Source organism: Schistocerca nitens, chromosome 3 (genome assembly GCF_023898315.1).
Source record: "Schistocerca nitens isolate TAMUIC-IGC-003100 chromosome 3, iqSchNite1.1, whole genome shotgun sequence".
Taxonomy (NCBI): Eukaryota; Metazoa; Arthropoda; class Insecta; order Orthoptera; family Acrididae; genus Schistocerca; species Schistocerca nitens.
The window spans coordinates 847483485-847497509 of NC_064616.1; the positions used below are offsets into that span (position 1 = coordinate 847483485).

At 43.4% G+C, this 14025-nt stretch overlaps 1 protein-coding gene across 2 annotated transcripts in view; it reads left to right on the forward strand.

The window, feature by feature from the left end:
• The window catches only part of LOC126248871 (pancreatic lipase-related protein 2-like), a 148314-nt gene that overhangs the window by 70800 nt on the left and 63489 nt on the right, over positions 1–14025 (forward strand). The window contains exon 5 of one of the 2 annotated variants that reach the window (XM_049950317.1): positions 2498–2731. The exons of the other annotated variant lie outside the window; for it this stretch is intronic. Within the exon in view, the coding sequence (XP_049806274.1) occupies positions 2498–2731 (234 nt within the window). The remainder of the gene's footprint in view (positions 1–2497; positions 2732–14025) is intronic. 2 annotated transcript variants of the gene reach the window in all.

The following is a 14025-nucleotide window of genomic DNA, read 5'->3' on the forward strand; positions in this document are numbered from 1 at the left end:
GATAGAAGAGAAGGATATAAGGATACAGGAAAATGTTTCGACTTACTCGTTGTGCAGAGATTGAGGGTCTCTTCTATCTGAATCGATTTTCTCAAAGGGCAGGCTGTCATGGAAACTGCGAAAATCGTCTGGTGTTCACATAATACTGCCATTATTACCTGTCGAATGTGAATGAAAGAGGATTAATTTGGTATTTGATAGCGATTCAAATTTCCTGGTCCGCTCAAATATCGATATCGAGAAGCAGTCAGAGGTACTCGAGGTGTCCAGTCGAGTAGGTTGTGTCGCGGGATCGAAGAGGGAGTAACGGACTCGTGTGTTGGTCATGGTCTCAGGGATGATGCTACGTATTATTAAATACTGCAGTCGGAGGCGGCTCAGACTCTGTCTTGCGTCCTATGAAGATACAGTTATCGCGTCATACCTATTCAGAGTCCGATTGTGGTTGTTTATTGTTCTCGATTTTGTATTGCTCTCTGCATGGATTTGTCGCGCTTTACGACAACCATCCATGACTTCTGGAATTAGTATCTGGCCGGCCGTTCACTACGTGATACCTGTCACGAAACATCATCTGGAACTGCTTGTGTGTTTCACTAGTCTCCGAGTCACTGCGTGGGCGAGTGATCATGAAACTTGTTTCTGTCTACTCCCGGGTAGGAAAGGAAAGATGCTAGTAGACGGAAAAATTCTGGGGTCTATGTTTAATTCATGACCGGGAGTGACAGAGGCTTGTGTGCTCTGTTTTTCAGAATAAACGACAGTAAAGTGCAGTGCTATGGAAAGTACAAATACTTTGGAGCACACCGAACACCTTAAAATTGTTTTGGAAATTTGTGGTAAGTTCCAATGGGACCAAACTGCTGAAGTCATTGGTCCCTAGGCTTACACACTACGTAATATAACTTAAACTAACTTACGCTAAGAACAACACACACATTCACGCCCGTGGGAGCACTCGAACCTCCTACTGAGGCAGCCGCGCGAACTGTGACAAGGCGCCAAAGACCGCACACCTTAAGTTGTTGAACTGCAGAGAGTACAATGAAAACTACGTGCAACGTTGACGTTATTGGCTGGCTCTGAGCACTATGGGACTCAACCACTGAGGTCATCAGTCCCCTAGAACTTAGAACTAGTTAAACCCAACTAACCTAAGGACACCACAAACATCCATGCCCGAGGCAGGATTCGAACCTGCGACCGTAGCGGTCTTGCGGTTCCAGACTGCAGCGCCTTTAACCGCACGGCTACTTCGGCCGGCCGTTGACGTTATTAATGACCACGTGCGTCCCTCCGTGTAGTCAGCTTCACCACTAGTCATCGTATTTTCCAGGGGAACGTTCACCAAGGTCAGAATCGCACTACAGTTGTAGGAAGAATGTGCCTGTGAATTGGAGTCTGTGTCTTGACCACCAAATTTGCAGGATATCACCATATCGAGGGTCCACCATCCAAATTCAGGTAAGCAGCAGGAGCTGCGTGAATTGCGTGTTGACATCTTAGGCCTTCGACCTTGCCTACGAGTCGTGACGAATTGGAGCTGCTTTGTGCGTTACATGTCAATCAGCACGATGCTAGGAAGGCAGTCTTATAATGTCGGTGACAAATGTGTGTGTTTTTAGAGAACACAGCTTCTACCTCACTTTGTTTTCTGGCATGGCCTCCACTTTGAACAAACCTGTATGTTGTCAACTTATCTACCGGGTGATCAAAAAGTCAGTATAAATTTGAAAATTGAATAAATCACGGAATAATGTAGATAGAGAGGTACAAATTGACACACATGCTTGGAATGACATGGGGTTTTATTAGAACCAAAAAAATAGAAAAGTTCAAAGAATGTCTGACAGATGGCGCTTCTCTGATCAGAATAGAAATAATTAGCATGACAAAGTAAGACAAAGCAAAGATGATGTTCTTTACAGGAAATGCTCAATATGTCCACCATCATTCCTCAACAATAGCTGTAGTCGAGGAATAATGTTGTAAACAGCACTGTAAAGCATGTCCGGAGTTATGGTGTGGCATTGGCGTCGGATGATGTCTTTCAGCATCCCTAGAGATGTCGGTCGATCACGATACACTTGCGACTTCAGGTAACCCCAAAGCCAATAATCGCACGGACTGAGGTCTGGGGACCTGGGAGGCCAAGCATGACGAAAGTGGCGGCTGAGTACACGATCATCACCAAACGACGCGCATCTGTCGGACATTTTTTAACTTTTTTTTTTTTTTTGTTCTAATAAAACCCCGTGTCATGCCAAGCATGTGTGTCAATTTTTACCTCTCTATCTACAGTATTCCGTGGTTTATTAAGTTTTCAAATTTATACTGACTTTTTGATCACCCGGTATCTGACATGAACATGAAAACCATCTATTTGCACACAGATCTTGATACATTGCTTTGAACTGCACCTCTACAGAACCAGTAAGTAGCAACTGAAACATAAACATTGTTATTTGTTTAATGTACACCTCATTCATACTTTTAGGACTCGATCCAGCTTCACCAATTTACAAAAGCAGTCTGCTGCTGCAGTCCTACCGCAAGCTGGATACCAATGACGCAGCGTATGTTGACATTATTCATACCGATGGTAGTCGTACGTGGGCTGAAGGTTTTGGTTTGCTGCGACCGCTGGGCCACGCTGACTTTTATCCCAACGGAGGTCGCACTCAGCCTGGGTGCACGGAAGGGTACGCTGCCGTCGTTGTCAGCCACCTGGGTAAGCATTTACATAGGTCTAACTTGAACATTATGCAAAATTTCCAAATTCGAAACAGACTTTTAATTCTGTTACCATATCGTATTCGAAAAAATTAATTATAGCATTCAGTTAGAAATAAAATATTAGCTGTACGAATGCATGTTCAGATTGATAGATGTCGCATCACCTGCGATTGACAGCGACATTCTCTGACGGAAAAAAAAATCGACTGCTTCACGGATTGTGGCAGTGGCACCAGGGTATAATGTGAGCAAACTGAGGGGTTGTAGTTTTAGTGATTCATTAGTCATTGTCATTGGCATCAGATAGCGCTCAGGAGGCCTTTGTGTGCATCATCTGTTTTGACTCTGCAGGCAGTAACTATGCCGATTTTAGAACTGAAGAGTGTTCGCTACATTCATTCGAGGCTACAATTATTCCCTGCCGATGCGTACGTACTCCTGTTGAACAGTTTCAGCAATTTGGATGGGGTCGCACTGTGGTGCTTTGGGAAGCATGATGGACGTATCTACGAATTGCTGCACATGTTGGGCACAATAAGTGTTGTGTCACTGCTTTTAAACTTTATCTGTGGAACAACGCCATATTTGTCGACCAGATTCTGGAGGTTCGCGTGATACAGAGGAAAGTCAGGATTGAGGTATTGTGCGAGCAGCAGTGGCCGACTGGACATCGTACAGTGACGAAATCCAGGCACATATTGCATCCACTGTGTCATAAAAGACCATCTGGAACCGTGTGCGTGCAGAACGCTTAAGATCACGTGTGCCTCTGGCCAGGATACTGTTAACACCACAAAACTGCCAAGCATGGCTACTCTGGTGCCATGAAAGACTTGAGTGGAGAATGGAATGGCACTTTGTCATCTTCAGTGATGAAAGTAGGTAGTCTCTGCAGCAGTACAGCGGAGGACACCGTTTTCGTCTGTGAGTTTCACGCATCTGCTCCCTTTAGTTTAAACTCGTTAATTTCGTGCGTGTTTGTTTGTTTATCAGGTACACTTCCACGTTAACTAATTGTCGAGAGTATATTTTCGGCGTCTTTAGTATGGATTGCTGAATTCAGATGCGAGCTGACACGATGACCCTGGCTTCGGCCACACAGCTAGAAGGTTTTGCCAATGGACGTCACTGTTGGAGACAGGACGTGGAGATCCGATGGACGTCCAGCACATCCCATGTATCCCCCAACTGGCACACTACTGTGCCCGCAATGGGTACTGCCTCCACTGAGATTGACATTATTGTTAATTTCGTGCTTGTTTGTTTACTTATCAGGCAGAGTTCTGTGCATATTAACCGTCTAGAGTACATCAACGTCTTTAGGATGGATAGGAACTGTGTTATGTCTAGATGCGAGCTGAGATGGTGACCGTCCGGTCACAGCTCCAGGTGGTGATGGTGTCACACAACTTGATGCTGCTGCCAGTGGGCATCACTGCTGGGAGCAGGACGTGGATATCCAAGGGAAATCCAGCACGTCTCATGTGTCTCCTTATCAGTCTGCTACTGTGGCCGCCCCAGATATTGCCTGCACCGAGGAAGACCCCTCACTCGTGGTCGAGTGGGAGGTCGTTCCAAGGTGTGATAGACAGTGAAAGACTTTAAGAGGGGCCCATCAGAGGGCCTCCCTGGTTTGTCTGATTAACAGGTTTTGGACACTGTCTGCAGCTGACAAAGTTCCTGAGCCAGATGCAGTCGCTCGCCCTGTTCCGGGCTGCTAAGTTGTGTGTGTGAATTTCTAAGGGACCAAACTGCTATGATCATCGGTCCCTAGACTTAACACTACTTAAACTAACTTATAATAAGAACAACACACACACCCATACCCGAGGGAGGACTCCAACCTCCGGCGGGAGTGACCGTGCAGTCAGTGACGTGGCGCCTCTAACCGCGCGGCCACTCCGCGCGGCGCCTGCTAAGTCTGGGCATTCACAGAGGGTGGCATTACTGGTAGTTTGGAGCTCCAACGTTAGGCGCATAATGGGGACCCTTAGGTATATGTCTGCCAAGGAGGGGAAGGAATCCAATGTTCACTTTTTGTGCCAACTGGGAGGAGTCATTCCATATATGGAAAGGGCGCTTCCAGATTAGTATCTGAAATGCACAGGGTGCAGCCAACAGCAGGTGGTGGCTGAAGTCAGTACCAACGATGTGTGTCACTTTCGATAAGTAAAGATTCTCTCGGGTTTCGGGTGAATATCTGAAATGCTAAAGATTGCCAGTATTGCTTGCGGTGTGAAGGCAGAAATCACCATCTGTAGCATCGCCAATAGAACCAACTGTGGTTGTTTGGTGCAGAGCCGAGCGGAGCGTCTGAATCAGAGCATCAGACGGTTCTGCGACCGTGCAGGCTCCAGACTTCTCGACTTGCGCCATCGGGTGGTGAGTTTCCAGATTTCGCTTAATAGGTCAGAGGTCCACTACACGTGGGAATCGGTTACATGGGTAATGGAGGCTATTTGCAGGGGACTGGGCGGTTTTTTAGGTTAGACTGATCCAGGAAAATACTGAAAGGACGTCATTCTAAAAGGATGCAAGGCAAACACAGAAAGGTAGACCTAGCAACAATTGGTGTTGTAGTTATAAATTGTCGTATCTGTATTGGGAAAGAACCATTCCTTCAAACGCTAATCGAAAGCATTGAAGCTCAAGTCGTAAGTATGGAAAGCTGGATAAACCTGGAAATAACTACAGCCGAAATTTTTACATAGGGAGGCAGTGGCAACTTATAGGCAGGTGTTCACTACAGCTTCTGCTGTTTCCATCTCTGTCGAGAAATGGCCCAGCGGTGCCTCCGCCCAGGCGGCTTGCTACACGCATGAGTTTTTCACCTCCCACAAAGTTCTCGGGGAGGAAAGAAATAAGATGAGGCACAACGCGCCATCGATCCAAGCTGAAGCCTCTACAGCTTTTCAAGGGAGGGGAGCTCTTGTGGTAACCACAATATCGACTAATCGACTAACTCCAGTGGAATGACTATGTACGAACTACTTTGTGATGTATTTTATGGCTTTTTCAACGTGTGTTGAGTGTATATGTATCTGTGCTTCTCGCAAGTTTTTTGATAACTCAGAAATTCCTTTCATTACCTCCTACAAGTCTAATATGTTGGAAAAATGTTTAGTTTTCTTTACTTCATTTGCAATATACTTCACCACCCTTGCTGCCAGAATTGATATACACTCTTCACACATTTGAAAAGAAAGATATGATGTGCTCCTTTTCCTTTGCTAACATATGTGTAGTTAGGAAAGGATCGAATTTTGCTATTCGATTTGGTGGCATCTAGAAATTTCCGCAATGTGTTGACCCAGACCCATAGTTGCGACCTCTGAAAGATAAACATTTTATTAAAAAATTCTAGACCACAGCAACAACTCGTTTTAAAACGTCCCTCCAATATTTTACTTGTCTCAAGCTGAGATGTTGGTTTCTTATCTACTTTTTGTCTTCCAGCTTTTAAAGTAACACACATTTCCTATGTTCAGCTGAATTTTCATGGGCTTTTAATCGGGACTAACCGTTTTTACGGTTATTAAACATCTCATTACGATTTGCAGACTGTGGTGTTCCACCAACAACAAACATGGGACTCAAAATACATTACCCTTGCTCTGAAAGTATACTGAAAATAGTCTGTTGTTTCTGACCATTCCTCATGGTTCTGAAAAACAATCTTTTATTGAAGTACCTCGGAAAGTCAGTATGTTACCTGCATGAATTACTGAATTATAATCCATATTCTCTGCCACATGATCTTGTTTAGCGACATGATCGCGAAGGAATTCGTTAATTACTGCGTTCGCAAGGTCGTCATAAACTGAATCACTATCATCATTCGCTTTATATACCTCATTTGGGTCCACTGAAATGATTGTTTCCGCGCGATTAGTATTCTTTCTAATCTAAGAAACGCTTGACTCAGATAATACACACGCTGCACTGTTTTCGATATTGTTCACCACACTGTTCCATGACTCGAGCTCGAGCTGGAATTAGCTGGCTGTGTTTGATTTTTAAATAGCACGCCGAGTTTTGCATTCTTTCTCACAATTTCCTTTTTCTTTATTGCCTTACTTTACGCGAGTTTCCGGTACTGAAAACCACTTAATCTTCGACTGTCACTCATTTTAATTGATACTGAAATATAAATCACAGTCTAATTACTAAACAAGTGCACTCTTTACAGTTCCATATTAAACCGAACTACCAGCCACGCGGCCGTCTGGTAGAATGATTGGCGGTATTTTCTTTGAATCTGAAGGGGTATTGTTGAGTGTCGACACTGGCTACTCCTATGTCATCTCAAAGTTCAGTTAAGAGCAGCTAGAATATCCTTCCTAACGTATACCACTTGAGAAGGCACGGCCGGCCGCGGTGGCCGAGTGGTTCTAGGCGCTTCAGTCCGGAACCGCGCGACTGCTACGGTCGCTGGTTCGAATCCTGCCTCGGGCATAGATGCGTGTGATGTCTTTAGGTTAGTTAGGTTTAAGTAGTTCTAAGTTCTAGGGGACTGATGACCTCAGACGTTAAGTCCCATAGTGCTCAGAGCCATTTGAACCATTTTTGAGAAGGCACGACACTGAATAAAGTCATTAATGGTCACATTGTCACAACGTAACGTCGTTACCAAAACAAAACCTCTCCTTTACTCGTTGACTGACCATACTCTTCATAAAATTTGAACTTATTGTTACCACTGTTATTCATATCCATTTCATTGTGAGTGAAGTTCGCATTCTCTTTTCAGGAGTTGTGAATAACATGTTTGAGAAAACAATGACAGTTTAATTCGCCTCCCCACTGAACGCGCTGCTCCGCGCGGCTCAGAGCAGCGCAGAACGGCGTAGAGAAGTGCAGAACTAAACAGAATGGAGCGAAGTGTTCGTAAGTGTGCAACAATTTGCGAGCGCGCCCGTCAATAAAAATGGGGAGCGAGAAACGCCGCCCAAACAGAGCTGGGCACGAACGAACTATTTTCTTTGATGTAGCGACAGTACGCGGAAGCTGTTCGTTGTTGCACAGAACGGCTCGGTCTGACGTCCTCACCGGCCACGCAGCGCTGGGCAGAACCTCATTTCTTGGTTTTGCGTTGCGAGTAGGGCCGTTGGTTCAAATGGCTCTGAGCACTATGGGACTCAACTGCTGAGGTCATTAGTCCCCTAGAACTTAGAACTAGTTAAACCTAACTAACCTAAGGACATCACAAACATCCATGCCCGAGGCAGGATTCGAACCTGCGACCGTAGCGGTCTTGCGGTTCCAGACCGTAGCGCCTTTAACCGCACGGCCACTTCGGCCGGCTAGGGCCGTTGGCAAAATATCGATGTAATATTTTCCCCGATGTAACGAAATAGCGATATCAAAATTTCAACATCGAATGCCGATATTTTTATTTTATATTATATGTTTTTCTCAATTTTGGTACGTATTTGAAGATATTCTTTTGAAATTATAGTAGAACATAACTTTACTTTCACTGCGTGAAGGATTCTTACTACTTTCTGAGCTTTCATCACGTCCAATCCTTCTCTATGAGTGTGTGAAGCAAGTGTATGCTGCACAAAAGAAGAAGTCCGACTAAAAAATAATTTTTAACGCAGCTAGTGTGTTATTTCTTCCCATCGGCATTCTTCAAAAACGACTGATGAAAATCACGAACAAAAATATACCGGGTGATCAAAAAGTCAGTATACATTTGAAAACTTAAAAAAACCACGGAATAATGTAGATAGAGAGGTAAAAATTGACACACATGCTTGGAATGACATGGGGTTTTATTAGAACCAAAAAAAAGAACACCCCATATTGCTAGACGCGTGAAAGATCTCTTGCGCGCGTTGTTTGGTGATGATCGTGTGCTCATCCGCCACTTTCGTCATGCTTGGCCTCCCAGGTCCCCAGACCTCAGTCCGTGCGATTATTGGCTTTGGGGTTACCTGAAGTCGCAAGTGTATCATGATCGACCGACATCTCTAGGGATGCTGAATGACAACATCCGACGTCAATGCCTCACCATACTCCGGACATGCTTTACAGTGCTGTTCACAACATTATTCCTCGACTACAGCTATTGTTGAGGAATGATGGTGGACATATTGAGCATTTCCTGTAAAGAACATCATCTTTGCTTTGTCTTACTTTGTTATGCTAATCATTACTATTCTGATCAGATGAAGCGCCATCTGTCGGACATTTTTTGAACTTTTGTATTTTTTTTTTTTTTTTTGTTCTAATAAAACCCCATGTCATTCCAAGCATGTGTGTCAATTTGTATTTCTCTATCTGCATTACTGCCGGCCGCGGGACAGCTACGGTCGCAGGTTCGAATCCTGCCTAGGGCATGGATGTGTGTGATGTCCTTAGGTTAGTTAGGTTTAAGTAGTTCTAAGTTCTAGGGACTGATGACCTAAGATGTTAAGTCCCATAGCTCTCAGAGCCATTTTTCTACATTATTCCGTGATTTATTCAGTTTTCAAATTTGTACTGACGTTTTGATCACCCGGTAAATAAGAAGACTGGTTTTTACGGTGGGCGGAGATGTGTGAGGGGAAATGCTGACGTAATCGGCACTCCGTGCTACCAACAGACACTGCAGCGTTTAGCTTCATCACGCAATTTTGACACTACAGTTGCTAGGTCGTTGGCGTTGGCAGAAATAGAAAAACAAGAAAGCCGACATGAAGTTTTTCGGACAAATCCGGTATATAACGTGGGAACCGAACGTCAGTCCCATCGGACTCCTTTTATTCTGCCACTTACAAGCAGTTACCATTTTTAGGAAAGTGGTTATCGCCAAGCATGAACGTGCATCCTTTTCTTTCCAATTCTCGCTCTAAGGGGATAGGCAGGCTGCTAGTTCGTTGATGTACAGAATATCTAATAATAAATCAATATTTAAATATACAGCTCTAAAACTGGCAGTATATTTCTATGGGCTAGCACCTCTACATTTTTTCCGTCGATATATGGATATACCAGTACTTACTTCCGGTGTATTGGTGGACGATAGTGATAATATTCTTAACTATCGATATATCGCATGTGGATGCGGCTTTACAAGCCGCCTCTCAAATCCGCCGCACCTTAAGGGGAGTCGTACCCCCCAAAATGACAAAATTTGACATTTTTACTTGTATGCAAATTATGAAAACATGGGTGTTTATGCCGGCCGGTGTGGCCAAGCGGTTAAAGGCGCTACAGTCTGGAACCGCGTGGCCGCTACGGTCGCAGGTTCGAATCCTGCCTCGGGCATGGATGTGTGTGATGTCCTTAGGTTAGTTAGGTTTAAGTAGTTGTAAGTTCTAGGGGACTGATGACCTTAGAAGTTAAGTCCCATAGTGCTCAGAGCCATTTGAACCATGGGTGTTCATGCTTAATTTGGTGTTGGTTTTATTGAAATATTCGATTATTTACTATTTTAAATAAATATTTGAAAATAGTCATGCAATGACATTTTCGAGAACTTTGTTTTCCATCATTTCGCATATTGGCATTTTTCTCTGGAACTATATAGTCTAGAAGGCTGTGGTTTCTTTTGTTTTGTAGAGAACTGTCCGTTTCATAAGTTGCCTACACTTGCGGTACTTCGCAATAAACTCTTTGAACTGTACATTTGTTTGTGTTTGACAACAACAGTTATCCACTAGCCGCGTTTTAGTTTCTGTGTTTCCTTTGATAGCTTTCGTCATGACTAAACCAAAAGGAGTGTTTAAAAAAATACGAAACAAAGGAAACAGATACTGCAGAACAAATATAGCATCAGTAAAAAGAGTGGTTAGCGCCGAGGGGCGTGATACTTTGGTTGTAAACAGTGACAGTCATTCTACTCCTCCGAGTGCTTCCAAGAAAAAACTGCTGGGTGATGATGTAAAACACAACGCAACTTCAGACAGTGAAACAAATTGCAATATCATTATTAATCTCCATATACTTATTTCAGCTTTGTGTGAAACAGTGTGTTGTCGTATATGTGGAGGGGAAATTGAAATTTCTGAAAAGCTATCTCAACGCAATGGTCTGGTGTACACTTTGCAAATAATGTGTTTGAACTGTAAAAGCGAAAAGACTTTCAAGACTTCAGAAGTAAGTGTAAAGAATGGACTTTTTGACACTAATCTAAGATACTTCTGTGTACTTAGATGCATAAAAAAGGCCATTACACTGGTAAGGTTCTTTGTGGCCTGCTGAGCTTCCCTAGTCCCCCTACAAAATCTATCAAATACGATTCCATAGTAAGAAGTAGTGTCAAGGTTTGTGCTATGGAGTCAATGACTACAGCAGCAGAGCAGGCAGAAAATGGTAGTTCTGATATAACAATATCATTCGACGGATCCTGGCAAAAAAGAAGTTTCCAGTCAAAGAATTCATGTGCATCTATTATCAGCATCGACAGTGGGAAAGTGTTGGATGTTGATGTGTTGACCATGTACTGTCAGGGTTGCAGGCAAGCAGGCAAGAGTACTGAAAAGCAAACTAAGCATGAAATGAATTGTCAAAGAAACTATGAAGGAACTAGTGGAGGGATGGAGGTTGCTTCTGCAGTGAAAATTTTCCAACGTTCCCAACATGACCATGCTGTTCGCTACATGAGTTTTCTTGGGGATGGAGAGTCACGATCGTATAAGGCAGTGGTGGAGAGTAAACCCTATGGTGATTTGTCTATTACAAAACTAGAGTGCATTAATCATATGCAAAAGAGAATGGGCACGAGACTACGTAGACTCAAACAGCAGTTGGGAAGTATCAAGTTATCTCATGGTCTAAGTATAAGACGTCGACTGACTGATAAACAAATTGGTCAGGTTACAAAATATTATGGTATGGCTAGTAGAAGTGACAGAGATAATTTAGATGGTACGAAGAGAGCTGTGTGGGCAATTTATTTTCACAAGCTGTCTACAGATGCTGAACCAATACAAAACCTGTGTTCCACTGAATGGTGTAAATACTTGAAGGCAAAAGAGGAGGGTAAAGTAGAAACTTTCTCACACAAAATTACTATACCAAATGCTGTTATGCTTGCCATGAAAGCTGTGTTTCAGGATCTTGCCCAACCAGAGCTGTTGAAGAAATATCTCAAGGGCAAAACACAAAATGAAAATGAATCATTTAACAATGTTGTATGATCAAGGATACCAAAAAATGTGTTTGTGGGAAGGTCAGTCTTTGAACTTGGTGTTTTGGATGCTGTTCTTGCTTTTAATGATGGCTGTTCTGGAAGACTACAGGTTTTGGAATATCTTGGCATTCATAAAGGTTACAACACCACTAAAAGTCTGATGGACTTAGACCAACTGTGAATCTTGAAGGCAGAGACTGCAACAAACAATATTTGAAAAGAAGCCAAATCCAAGAGAAGGAGGGCAGCACTGGGTGAGGAAGATGAAGGAGGAGATGAGGGCCCCCCCTCCGGGAGGATTCTAACATATTTTTTATGTATGAGTTGGCTGTATATTACATTTTTTTCTTTAAACGCTATTTTCTCAACATGACATTTTTCAGTATAAAAGCCCTTTTTTTCTCAGAAACTTCTGAATTTACATCAACAAATTACTTACCACATGCCACAGATAGTACAATGATGTTGTAGCTCTACTTTAGTAGTATTTACTGTAATAGTTAAAATTCAAGAAATTAAAATTGTGAAAATTTATACCAAAAAATTATATGTCTAGGAAAAAAATCATTACTTTTTTCCCAGTTGTTATTTTAAAGTGACTGTAGAGCAATACAGTCACAAAACATGGGAGAACATGTGATAAAAACACCACATTTATACACTCAACAGTTCCTGAGAAAACGGGGCATTTATATAGCCAATTTAACATTGTCGAGATAGGGTGGTACGACTCCCTTTAAGAGCTGCCGCCTTAAGGCGTGGCCAGACAGAATCCGGCGAGTGGCCGCGCCCGCCAGCGGCCAGGGACGCCACACAGGCAACGGGCGTCCGCAGCGACTCTTGCTGCGTCAGCTGTTGCACTGTGGAAGAGGCCGAACCCCATTATTAAGCTTGCATGCGTAGCGTGATTGTCTTGGCGTTAGACGATTTGGAAGCTTCACGCGGGACGCATTAGTTTTGTAAGCTTTTTTTTTTTTGTGCAGAAATGAGTAACTCGGACGAGGAAGAACTACTCCTCGCACTAACGATACGAAATGGCACCAAGAAGAGGAGATGTTGGGTGCACGACATTAATAGCAACACAGAAAGCTTAGGAGAATCTCATCGTATGTGTATTGAACTAGAGTCTGACGAAGATAGGTTCTTCAAATATTTTCGTATGTCGCGAGAATGTTTCGAGGAACTGCATCGCCTGATAAAATGGTAGCACCGAGAAGTGCACAACGAACTGGAGAAAGCCAATTGATACAAGGCACGGACTAGCAATTTGTTTAAGGTAAGTTTTACCATTTGTGGCCTCTTTGTGCTTCACACAGAAGTCATATAAATTATTCCTTTTCAGTTTTGCTGTATCATATGACAGGTTCGGCAGAAGAAAGTGCTATCCCACAATGTAGTTACGAGTGGAGTGGTAAACTTATCTGCAGTGTTTACGAATACAGCAAACGATAGTAACCTCTAGTTCCGTATGTCCCGTTAGAGAGAACTTTCTGCTAAATAGACTGTTTCGTTTCATTGCATTGATAACGTTGTCATTGAATTTAAACAAACATATCTTTGGACGTTAACTTATCAATTCGTTCTATCGGCATAATTTATTTTAATCTTTTCCAGATACTTGGCTACAGGCGACAGTCACCAGACCATAGCTTCTTCTTTTTGGTTAGGACGTTCAACAGTCTCAGAAATTATGAAAGAAGTGTGCCAGGCGATATGGACTGTTCTACAGCCCAAGCATTTACCTACTCCTACAACTGAGATGTGGAAGAAATACGAAGGAGGATTTATATAACTTTGGGGGTTCCCAAACTGCCTTGAATCTACATCTACATTTATACTCCGCAAGCCACCCAACGGTGTGTGGCGGAGGGCACTTTACGTGCCACTGTCATTACCTCCCTTTCCTGTTCCAGTCGCGTATGGTTCGCGGGAAGAACGACTGCCGGAAAGCCTCCGTGCGCGCTCGAATCTCTCTAATTTTACATTCGTGATCTCCTTGGGAGGTATGAGTAGGGGGAAGCAATATATTCGATACCTCATCCAGAAACGCACCCTCTCGAAACCTGGACAGCAAGCTACACCGCGATGCAGAGCGCCTCTCTTGCAGAGTCTGCCTCTTGAGTTTGCTAAACATCTCCGTAACGCTATCACGGTTACCAAATAACCCT